The following is a 12,775-nucleotide window of genomic DNA, read 5'->3' as shown; positions in this document are numbered from 1 at the left end:
TCCTGTGTCCCATGCTAACCACACAGTATGCAAGCATATTTTGACAGATTTAATCCTCTAGCTGCTGCCTTACAAAAGAAACCCTCAAATAATGAGGAAAATAATGGTAATATTAACAAGAACACCAGCCACTGCTGATTGAGAGCCTAATACAACATGTATTGAGGAGGTGTAGCTTTTAAGCATTGCAATTACAGAAACTGCACCTCAACTATTCACAGGTGCTTAATGAGACAGGTAATTACTACTATCTATACTTTACAGATGGCAGAGCTGAGGCAGAAAGAGGCTAAGTCACTTCCCAGGTTCTCATAGCTAGTGCAGTTGAGAATCCAAACTCTAGTTTCAGAGGCCAAATTCTAAAATACTGAAATGTATGACTGTTTATTTTCACCTTTTATTTGGTTTGAAGCTAGTAACAAATGCTAATATTCATACTCTGATTTCTAAACATCTGTCATTAAAAAGTAACTTTGTAAAAGAGAATTAAATAGCATTTTTATGGTCCACAAAAAAATGAAATAAAAATGGTAAATACAATACAAAGGGAGTGCTCCAGAATGTCACTTAGCCTTTGAGAAGAAAGTAGCTAGGCTATACAATGCTTCCTTCATTCATATATAATGAAATAGTAACTCCAGTGTGCTTGAAAACCAAAAACAAGCAATTCAAAGTATGTTAAAACTATGTTTTTTATGCTAAGGGACATGAAGTAAAGCACTGGGAGGGACATAATTCAATTCTCTGCAGGAAAGGTAATTTTATTTCACTGCTTTCAGTCCAAAAAGACTAGATATGGGATAGGTTCCTGAGTTCTAGCTGGGTAGACGAAGGTTTAATGGCACTAATCTTTTTGGAATGCAGTGTCACAGTCTGCAGAAGCTGAAAGTATTCTTGTCCAAAAACTACACTCCAGGCTCCTGAACATGAATTATAAGGTCCTCCACAGGGTATCCCTTGAAACTACTATTTTTAGTTCCATTACCTCCCATTCCCTGCCATATTAAGTATACACTAAGTATTCACATACTCAAGAAGCTTATGGTTATTGTCAGACCTCCAGTTTTTTGTTTCTACTGTTACCTTTATGGAATTCCAAGCTCCTCCAGTTGATCGCCTAGTATATCTCCATTTGTCTTTCAGGAACGAGCCTGTATGCCATTCTTCTGCAGAAACTCTCCCTAACATCTCTAGGAATAAGACTCCCTTCTCACATACTATGTGACTCAGACTGTAATATTAGCATATTGGATTACAGTTAGTGCTATACTGTATATCTGTCTAGTTTCCTCACTTAAACGGTGAACTCCCTGAGAATAATCAGCATATTTTCATCTCTGAATGATGAAATCCAAGAATATACCTTGCTACTTATGTATGTGTTGAATGAATGAATGATCTTACATAAAAAGTCATTTTTAGAGGGTAACTTTCATTAGCCCATTAAACAGATCACTGTTAAGGAGAGGGCTGTTATGCTAACCATCCAATAACAATTTCAAAAAGGTAATTCACTTCATTTATTCATTTTTGGCTGTGTTGGGTCTTCATTGCTGCATGCAGGCATTCGCCAGCTGCAGCGAGAAAACAGTTGTGTTCTCTCTGTTGCAGTGTGTGCACTTCTCACTGTGGCTACTACTCTTGCTGCAGAGCATTAGCTCTAAAGCGTGGGCTCAGCAGTTGTGGTGCATGGGCATAGTCGCCCCACAGAATGTAAAATCTTCCCAGACTAGGGACAGATCTGTGCTCCTGCACTGGCAGGCAGATTCTTAACCACTGGACCACCAGAGAAGTCAGGTAATTCACCTTAAATACTTATTGAGCATCTAACATATAGCAGAGAACAGAGCAGGGCATTGAAGAAACCTCATCATTGAGAGCTGAATAAATCCATTCTCAGGAAAATTAGTCTCATTCATTAGTCTCATTCATTCATTCATTTTTAGGGCTTCCCTGGTGGCTCAGAGGTTAAAGCGTCTGCCTCCAATACAGCAGACCCGGGTTCGACCCCTGGGTCAGGAAGATCCCCTGGAGAAGGAAATGGCAATCCACTCCAGTATTCTTGCCTGGAGAATCCCATGGACGGAGAAGCCTAGTAGGTTACAGTCCACGGGATCGCCAAGAGTTGGACACGACTGAGCGACTTCACCATCACCTTTATTCATTTAGTAAATAACATGTAAGATGCTGTCTTAGGTGTTAGGAGTATGGGGGGGGATGGTGAGAAAACATTTAACAGATAAACACATAGATACAAAATTATAAACTATGGGAAGGACAATTAAAGGGAAAAAATCATGAGAAAGAATAACACAGCAAAACTATTTTATTTGGGGGTCGGGTGGGGGGACACTCTGAGGAAATGGTATTTAAACTGAGAGCTGAGGGGGAACAGGATTCTCCAGGCTGGGAGTGTAGGCAGCAATCACTTTGGCAAGAAGAATGTACGGAGGCCCTGAGAGGAGCAGAGAAAGGGGGCATAAAGGAGGAGTGAGAAGATGTGATGGAAAGAAGGGGAGCTGGCAAATGGGGAGAAGGTAGAGAGGACAGAAGAGGGAGGGAACGGAAGCTGGAGCATCTAATCAAGAAAGAGCTGGTGAGATTTCCCTGGTGGTCCAGTGTTAAGAATCCACCTGCCAATGCAGGAGACGTGGGTTGGATCCCTGGTCCGGGAAGACCCCACGTGCTGAGAGGTCACTAAGTCCATATGCCACAACTCCTGATGCCCAGTACCCTAGAACCCATGCTCTGCAATGGGAAACCGTAACAATGAGAAACCCATGCACTACAATTACAGAATAGTCCCTGCTCACCACAACTAGAGAAAGCCTGTGCACAGCAATGAAGACCCAGTGCAACCAAAAATAAATAAATAAAAATTATTTTTTAAAAAGACTAAGGGTTAATACTAAAAGCAAAAACAAAGCTTTTAAAAAATATAGAATATCTTTATTTTTAAAAAAAAAAAGGAAGAAAGAAAGAAATGGCCTGTGCCATACCGGGATGCAAATTAGTTAGCATCTTCGGAGCACAGGCTACAAGGTGGGGAAAGGTAGAAAATGAGATGAGAAATGAAAGAAGGAGAGATCAAGGAGAGCTTTGGGCACAGTGCTAAGAAGTTTCAACTCTGTTTTATAAGAAATGGGAAGATGAGCACCTCTAAAACATCTCTGTAAGTCATACCGAAGAACAGTGTGATCTACATCTCACACACATTTGATTAGCCACTATTTTGTCTCCCAAACAATGCATTCAGTGGAAATCTCTGGGATTTCCATATCTTCAAGGGAAAAGAACAAGTACCAGGTTTGTAAGCACAGTATCTTACAAAATTAATCTTAATTTTAACTTAATTATGCAACAGCTTCACATTATCACAGGCTTTTAAGATTCAAGATCAAGTTACATTGGGATCTTTATTTTATGCCCAGCAGGTCATAGAGATTCTCATTTTAATATATTGAATCTGAGTCACAGAAACTGCAAGTAAGCAATTCACACATTAGTTTTAATTTTAAATTTAAGATGTTTAAATGTCAGTCATTTTATACGACAAAGCAGCAGTGCAATATAAGGCTGAATAAAAGCAATGTTTTAAAAATAAACAAAAGAAAAAATAGATGGTAGGACAACTGATTGCTAACTAATAATATAGATTTGTATAAACACATACATGTAGGTGAACATATATATATAAATAAATACTTCTGAGCAAATAATGGGAATGAGTCAAGTTTATAAGTTCGAGATATTTTTATGGATATGATCAAAGATTTGTACTAATGCACATGCTCTTTCCTTAGGAAATGATAACTCTTCAGTTGAAAACAGCTGACTGAAGAGGCAGGAAACTGTAAAAAAAAAATGTGCCTGCTATCTCCTCAGGGATAGGACTGCCGTTAGCACCATGTTCCTACCAACACAGTCACTAACTACAGGAGGAAACAAACTACTTTCCTTTTTTTTATAGGTAAAGACAAAGAGAAAATTATGCTTACACTGGATGAGTCAAAACAATCTCTGAAACTTTTCAAAAAAAAAAAAAAGATGATTAAGATGATCCAGAATACCTTCTTTAAGAGAAGTATGAATATCTTCCATATCACATCTGATTTTAGCTCTGCAGTTTAACAACTTCTTATCCCAGATTGTTAAGACCTCCTTCTGACATGCACCAACTTCTTCATAATCCAATTTAACTTTTCTGGACTGCAGTTCATCTCTGCTTGCTAAGAAAGAAAGAGTTTGCATTAAGACTAATACGTTTTAAAACACAGAATTTGTAATGTTTTATTGCCTTTGTAAAACCTCAGCATATGACTTTTAGGAATCAACCACTAACATTTTCTCAAAATAAAAATTTTTGTAAAAAATGGAAGATACATGAAAAGTTCTCAAATTTTGAGTCATTTCATGTATCAAAAAAAAAGAAAAACAGGAATAACTTCTAAGGAGGTTTTACTCTATATCTTACAGATGACAAGTGTCCTAGACATAAAAAACAAACCATGTTTTCCAAGCTAGAAATTTCAAATATTTGACAAATGCGATAGATAATTACAAAAGTGACAGTTGGCTGTTTCATTGTTAATACCGTTAAAATGTTAATATTTTATATCCTATATCTATAGAGAATAATGCCTCAGGCTAACCTTGATTTGATAAATATTTGATCATGATAGCCTGATACATTTTTATAATTATTTCCAGAGTTACCCACACTGTCTTTAGCCACACAGACACTAGGTTACACATTCCTGCGTCCATTTTTAATAATCTTTAAGAGGAAAGTCCATTTCACTGAAGTTAACATTTTCATTTTTCAAAATAATACAAAATTTTCTCTGACTTGATTGTCTAAAATCTAAGCCCAGAGTTCATTAAAAGAAATGTTTATAAAAGCAACCAGTATCTACACCTCAGCTTTATCTTGAAGAATTTATTCCAAAAGGGGAGAAGGGTAAAAAAAACATGGAAGCATATTTCTTCTCTCTCATTAGGACCACATGGAATGGAAGCGCTAAGTGTAATCTGTAATCACTGAAGCTTCAGGGCTCAGTCAGCTTACCTCCTGCAACACAAATCTGTGTCAGGCATCCAAAGTCCTCGACAGCACAAAAATAGCAGAATGAGTATTACTCTTTACTTAATGTTGAAGCCATTTCAAAAGAATTAAACCATCTTATAATAGACTACTATTCTGGCAGGGCAGTAAAAATTTCTACTTAAAAGTCAACACATAATCAAAAGATAAATCAAACTAACAAAAATTCCTCCTAGATACCACTAGATGGCTTTCTAGCATAGTTTAGTTTTGCTTTTCAATATCTGCCGAAGAACTGATGCTTTCGAACTCTGATGCTGAAGAAGACTTTTGAGAGTCCCTTGGACAGCAAGGAGATCAAATCAGTCAATCCTAAAGGAAATCAACCCTGAATATTCACTGGAAGGACTGATGCTGAGGCTGAAGCTCCAATGCTTTGGCCACCTGATGCGAACAGCTGACTCACTGGAAAAGACCTTGATGCTGGGAAAGACTGAAGGCAGGAGAAGAGGGCAACAGAGGATGAGATGGTTGGATGGCACCACTGATTCAATGAACATGAACTTGGGCAAATTCTGGGAGACAGTGAAGGACAGGGAAGCCTGGGGTGCTGCAAAGAGTCGGACATGACTTGGCAACTGAACTGCAACAATTTGTTTTATATTTCTCTAGGATTATCATAGAGAAAGCTAATAATTAACATAATCTAACATATAACTTTACAAATTATATTTTTCATAATGGATGAACCATATTATTTCTTCAGATTTTTTTTCTCCAACCTTCTCTGGATCATTATTCACTTACAATAATACTAACCATCATCTACACCCTGAGAATAAAGTGCTAAGTAAGAACAGTTAATATCTGCCCTGGTTACCCAGGAAAGAACAAAGAACTATGAAAGAATGCTTATCCATTGGCTAACATTTGTAATGTGTTAAGCTATTTTTTTTTTGGTCTTTGTTCCTTAAGTACAGAAATAAAAACAGAACTGACAAAGGTTTCTGATCATATATTCTAAATGTCACCTCTTCTCTTATTCTGTCAATTTATACAGCCATATATAACACACAGAATAGGCAGTCATTTATAGTAAAACATTCCATTTCTTTATATTAACTATATATTTGAGAAATACAATATGGTGTACTGGGAAAAAGCCTAAAAACTGTGGTAAATAAACTGGAATTTTCATACTTGTTTGCCAGTATAACACTGTTTGACCTCAGGTTAATTTTCTTAGCATCCCCAAGCCAGTCACTAAATCAGCTGCAGAATGAAAAAAGGAGCTAAATAATCTCCAAGGTCATTTCCAGTTCAAACAGTCTATGATTCTAAAATTATCCATTAATATTTAATATAATACTCTACTGCACATACTCCTGTTAATGAAATACAATTTCATGGTTTAAATGTTTTAAGAAAATAATAACCATCTTTCTTCAACCTCTTCTTCTGTTTATGAGTTAGTTCAAGATATAATCAACTACAAAAAACATAAATTAAATTCCTTTCAAAATCTATGGAAGCTTGAGTGGGCATACTACTTATCACATCAAACTTTTAAAAGCTATGTTAATAACAATTAATTGCTTTTTTAATTTGAAAGAAAAGATTTGTTTCCTAAAGATATATAAAAGTCTTATAAACTTTTCGTTCTGCTAAGAATATAGTGTTAAGCAAAAATAAATTGTGCCCTAGCAAACTAAAAAGTAAAAGATTTAGTGGAACAATAGATATAGTAAGAGGAATCTTTAGATGCTGAACACAGAAATGGGAATACCTGCCTATACTAAAAGAAGCTTCATTGAAAGACAACATAAGAAAAGCAAGTCAGCAAAAAACCTAGATTATAATTTTCCATTAATCTTAAAAGTCAAAGGCCTACATAAGCTAAACCATTCATTTTATAAATGTGAAAAAAAGGCCCTTTAAATTAAGTGATTTGCCCAAGATAAGGGCTTTAAGACATTTTTCAGATTTTGGTACTGTCTACACATCTCCCTGTGTGTGATTCTATCAGCACTAGGGTAAATGTCATCATTATTTCAGAGTCTGGAAAACACATTCTAATGCATTTGGTATTCATAAATTTAATAGTCAAGCACTATGAATAGTACAATAGCTGCTATAAACTGTCCAATTAAAATTTTAATGACTTCAATATGATTTTTAAATAGAAAATTCATAAAACAGTAACAAAACATAGCACTTTTGATTTGTCAAGAGATAATTAGTTGAATTGGATACAATATAATTTATTTGAAATAGGAATATTTCTCATATTATGAATACAGTTGACCTGAAGCTTGAAGAGAATTTACTTTTTCATGTTTAAGTCTTTTTTTAAATTATACACAAAGATGTTAAACTTTAGTCATATTAAAGCCACTGACTTCATATTATATACATTCTATTACCTTCTATTACTCTATCACCCAAATATACTCAAAAGGCATCTGATGTTTTAAATCTATCAAACAGAAATACAGATTTCTTAGGCTAACCTTTCCCCTGTCATGACCACCTCACGAACTAGAAAGAAACAATCTTCATCAGTAGCTATTCTAGTAAAAGTGTGTATACAGATTGAGAATGAGTGTGGGGGAGAGTATTAACAAACTACACCTTTAAATTACAGTATCATATCATGCCCTTTGGCCCCGTTTGAATAGCTAACCTTCAAGTTTCTGGTTTTCTTTTTCCATTCGAAGCAACAGGATCTGCTGGTGTATAGCTTTTCTCCACAAACACCTCAGTTCCTCCGACTTATTTCTCTCTTCACCCTTTTCTGGGTCATCTTCATCAGACATGAATATCATCAGCGGTTCCTCCTCCATGGTTGGAGCAAGAGGGGACAGTGGCAGCAGCTCACTCCGGTCCAGGCCATCTGCAGAGAAGAAAACAGTGAGAGGCATTCCAAAGTCGTAACCCAGACCACACAAGTCCTCTCTGGACTCGACACTCTCTCCTTCTGTGTTCCGCCTTTAAAGCCGTACACAAAGCTGCCCGCCCCCCCGCCCCACCCCCCCCCTCCAAACTCTCCGTTTCTGGAACTAATGATTTGAGTCAATTCACTAGACTGAATTCCCCTTTCAGATTTCCCTCTGCTGAAATGAAAGCATGCATGATGTCACTACTTCTTCTTTCCGCACAAAATGACCTATAAGATAGGTGCTCCAAAATGACCTGGCCTTTCCCAGGGTTCAACACTTCTGCAATTGACAACATCTATGTATATTCTCTGAGTGTGCAAAACAAAACAAAACAAAAAACAACTGAGTGACTCTGGGCACAGCCTGGCTCAGAACTCTCTGCTCACTCCTGAAACAAGGGACTCAGTCATGTCCCACTCTTTGCAACCTCACGGACTATAGCCCTCCAGGCTCCTCTATCCATGAGATTTTCCAGGCAAGAATACCAGAGTTGGTTGCTGTTCCCTTCTCCAGGGGATCTTCCTGACCCAAGGACTGAATCCATGTCTCCTGAGTTGGCAGGTGGATTCTCTATCACTGAGCCACCCAGGAAGCCCCTGCAACACTATTACCCAATTTCCAGAGTTCATTCTCACCCTCCATTCCAGGCCATCTTTTGCACGGTTGCCAATTTATTTTCCTATTAACAAAAATGATTCTGTGTCTTAAAACATTTCAGTGGTTGCATATATGCCAAAGTCCAAACTCCTGGGAATAGCACATTGATCGCTTTAGAGTTTGGCCTCAATCTTTCCAACCTCGTCTCCATCCTCCATTCTCTGCTCTCACGATGCTGATTTTCTCATGACTCCCTGACCCACAAAGTCCTCTGCAATGACTCTAGCGCTTTTCTGGGCCCTCTTTTCAAAAGATGTTTCTCCCAGCAATGAGTTTAAATAAAATACTTAACTTTTTCTGAAAAACATTCTCTGACCACCCCAGCAGAGTTAATTTTGCCTCTAGAAACGTCGTTTTCTTCGGTTGTTTTCTCTATTAATTGACCTCTTCCCTAAATCGCAGCCCACTCCAGTACTCTTGCCTGGAAAATCCCATGGACAGAGGAGCCCGGTAGGCTATAGCCCATGGGGTCGCAAAGAGTTGTATACGACTGAGCAACTTCACTTCACTACTCTTATTATTTACTTCCTTAATAATTTTTTTAAAAAACCTTACTGTATGAAATTAAAACCTAGTACATATGAATTTTGCTTTCTTGGTTTTAGAACTGCCCCCTAAATACCACTCAATTTTGACACATAGGGATCCAATCATATTTTCTAGTTTCTAGGAAAACAGTTTTCAGTTTCTAAACACATGAAATTTTTTAGTTATCCTCTAATTCTTCCTCTTCCTTTCCTCCTTTCCTTTTTTCCTTCTGCGGTGTGATCAGAGAATATAGTATGAATAATCAAGATTATCTGGAATTCATTTAAAAATCTTTACAGCCAAGTACATAAATAATTTTTACAACTATTCCATGTGTGCTGAAAATAAATAAATTTTCTCTACAGGTGACAAGGTTCTATACAAATATCAGATCAAGCTTGTTCAATTGTGTTTCTCAAATATTATCTATGTTTAATTTCTCTAGACTTAATTTTCAGAGAGGAGTATGTTAAAATCTCCCGTGAAAGTTATTTATTCAAAAAAAAAAGTTATTTATTCATTTCTCTCTCAAATTCTCTTTAGTATTATTTTAGTGTTCTCATCATCGTTAAATCTTTCTGTTCTTTGTTACACTTACTTTGCCCCCTTGTATATTTTGCTTTCATTTCTTACAAGTCTAATACGGAAAGAGAGCTGCTGGGTGACGTCTACCGAGCGTACCTACAATCACTTCTATATCGTTCAGTGTTTCTATGTGACTTTGTTTTGTGTGACTCGTAAAAAATGCTGCTTTTCCAAAAATAAAAAGATCTCTGACTTCTTTTCTATCACTACTCTTAGTTCCCTCTGCATGATGAAGTAGGTCCCCAAACAGGTTTTGGAAATTCCTTCCTTCCTTCATTCAACAGCATTCACTGTACGTCTAACAGGTTCTAATGATACATGACTATCTCGATATCCACTAGCTCGGAGGTAACAAAAAGACGTTGCTTCTCTACTGTAATCATTTAATTCTCTTTGTACAAAAAGCATCGCCTTCCACTGCCGAGTCTAGGACAGTAGTGAGAGGTCAGTGACTGGCGAACGAACCCTGCTGCATCGCGGAGGGAGATTTGCTCATGGGCGAGGCAACCCTGAGGAAGATGCGCTGCCGCCAGGAAACTCGGCGAGGAGTGACAGGGGTTCCTCCAGCGTTTAGGGACTCATTGCTGCAGGTGGACGAGGTCCTTTTTCTCCCCTCTCCATCACTGTGGAAAACACAGAAATAGATAACTTGTAAAGGAAACTGCGTAACGTGATCTTTCATAACAAAACGGTAGCACAAGGCATTCACAAGTTCTACCAGGGGCAAGCACAAGCCACAGGCAACATGGAGCGATGCATCGCGAGGCACACGGACCACCCAGGCCACGACATCCCGGGACAGGTGCAGTCCAGGCACAGCCCACCTATCAGAAGCTCACCTGTTTCTACTCTTTCCATAGGAGCCAACCACTCCAAGTTCTATCCTGAGCAATAGAAGCGCTTATACATAGGAGCAAAGGCTGCTTAACTAATGACCTCATCATTTGCTGAAAGAATTTTAATTAGTAGTATATTCTAAACATTGTAAATACTTTGTTAAAAGATCATAAAGAGCTTTTCTTATAGCTATTATAGAACGGACTGATAAGATAGCTTCTAGTTGCCTCTAACTGTTACAATCCATCTCGAAAGTGTTAACCACCAATAGTTGGATCATGATAGAAAATAACCTGAACAAAGACAGGACAGTCAACCTTGGGATTACTGTTAAGTGATATAATAAAGAAAAAAGTGTGGCCAAATCAACTGGATAGGTTGCATTTTAAAATACTAAACAGATTTCTTTAGAGCAGGACTTCTTAGAGACCACAGTATGCAGGCATTCACTGTGACTCACCAAAGGCAAATAGTATACAGAAATTCCCTAACTTGCTTAAATTATTTGATCCCAGAATCACTTGCCGTAACTTTCTTAGCCGGGCAGGGGTGAGGTAGGCAGTTGGGGGATGTCACATCTTTCTACCTTAATGGTTTGTAATATGAACATACAGTAATGCTGGTCTGCTCTAAGAATTTTATTTTCTAGAAAAGAGTACTCTAAATTCTGCTGGGGCTATCTGCAGGAAAAGGTCATTTTTTTTTTTTAAGAAGGTCATTATGACTCAAACTTAACTTTTGAGACCAATTATGTTAGCAGCTGAAACACCATGCAATAACTGTTGCCACTCATGGTGGTGGGAATATTTTGCTTTTTTACATTTTAAAGTCTCTGAGCTTCCTGAGAGAATGATGAACAATATTTGCATGTGGTGATTCCAACAAGTGAAGGTGCGAAATTTCTGATGGAACCAAGCAGTGTTAGTAGTCAGTGCAGAAATGAAACTCAGCTAGAAAAGCCACCACCTCACTCACATACTCAGAGGAACTCCCTAAGGCTGAGACAATCAGAATTCAGAAGAGCCAGTCAGCCCTTGTCTGTCGCATATGTATTTACTTTGCATATCCATACTAACAGTTATCAGGTCACTCAGTTGTTTCTAATCTTGATCTGTCTTTCTAGATTAGGTAAATTAAGGTTAGGAAAAAGACATACTTTTGAGCTACTTCACGGACAACAAGTGACATACTGAACCATGATACTTCAGGAAGTAGCTGATCTTGATGCACATCCCAGTAGAGCAAGCCCATTTTGTTATGTATCCTGGATAATGTTATAACTTTAACATGAGTCCACAGTTCACCACTCTGTAATACTGACTGAATATGTCCACCTTTACTTCCCCTTTGGAAAGCCTTAATTCAATATTTTCCTTTTGAGAACTATAATTAATTCTATATATAATAGCTATATCCTAAGAAACATTCTTAACCGTACCCTGTATCTTCATTTGTATAACACTATTTGTATAACTGTTTGGCAGTTATGTGTTACATGCCCGACTCAAGGATGTATTTCTAGCTCCTAGTATAGCAACTGGTAATTAATGGTAAGCCCTCAACAAAAGGGGTTTCCCTGGTGGCTCAGTGGTAAAGAACCCGCCTGCCAATGCAAGAGATGTGGGTTTGATCTCTGGGGCAGGAAGAAACCCTGGAGAAGGAAATGGCAAACCACTCCTGTATTCTTGCCTGGTACATTTCATGGACAGAGGAGCCTGGAGGGCTATGGTCCACAAGGTCACAAAGAATTGGACTGCTACTGCTAAGCTGCGTCAGTCGTGTCCGACTCTGTGCGACCCCATAGACGGAAGCCCACCAGATTCCCCCATCCCTGGGATTCTCCAGGCAAGAACACTGGAGTGCGTTGCCATTTCCTTCTCCAATGCATGAAAGTGAAAAGTGAAAGGGAAGTCACTCAATTGTGTCCGACTCTTCACGACCCTATGGACTGCAGCCTACCAGGCTGTCCATGGAATTTTCCAGGCAAGAGTACTGGAGTGGGGTGCCATTGCCTTCTCCGAAAGAATTGGACACAACTTAGCAACTGAACAACAAACTCAACAAATATCTGTGGAATACATTGATATTGCTGCTGTTGCTCAGTTACTCGGTGGTCTTCAGTTCTTCGTGACCCCAGGGACTGGTCTTCACTATCTCCCAGAGTTTAATCAAACTCATGTTGGCT

General features: G+C 38.2%; 1 protein-coding gene across 2 annotated transcripts in view; it reads right to left on the bottom strand.

The window, feature by feature from the left end:
• TBC1D4 (TBC1 domain family member 4) overlaps nucleotides 1-12,775 on the bottom strand; it is a 217,043-nt gene that overhangs the window by 21,874 nt on the left and 182,394 nt on the right. For both annotated transcript variants that reach the window (XM_018056507.1, XM_018056506.1), the window contains 3 exons: nucleotides 10,219-10,376; nucleotides 7,728-7,937; nucleotides 4,071-4,229 (listed from right to left, as the gene is read on the bottom strand). In XM_018056507.1, coding sequence (XP_017911996.1) covers nucleotides 4,071-4,229; nucleotides 7,728-7,937; nucleotides 10,219-10,376 — 527 coding nt within the window. The remainder of the gene's footprint in view (nucleotides 1-4,070; nucleotides 4,230-7,727; nucleotides 7,938-10,218; nucleotides 10,377-12,775) is intronic.

Source organism: Capra hircus, chromosome 12, assembly GCF_001704415.2.
Source record: "Capra hircus breed San Clemente chromosome 12, ASM170441v1, whole genome shotgun sequence".
NCBI lineage: Eukaryota > Metazoa > Chordata > Mammalia > Artiodactyla > Bovidae > Capra > Capra hircus.
The sequence above is the reverse complement of the archived record's forward strand: the minus strand, read 5'-3'. Positions and strand labels throughout refer to the sequence as shown.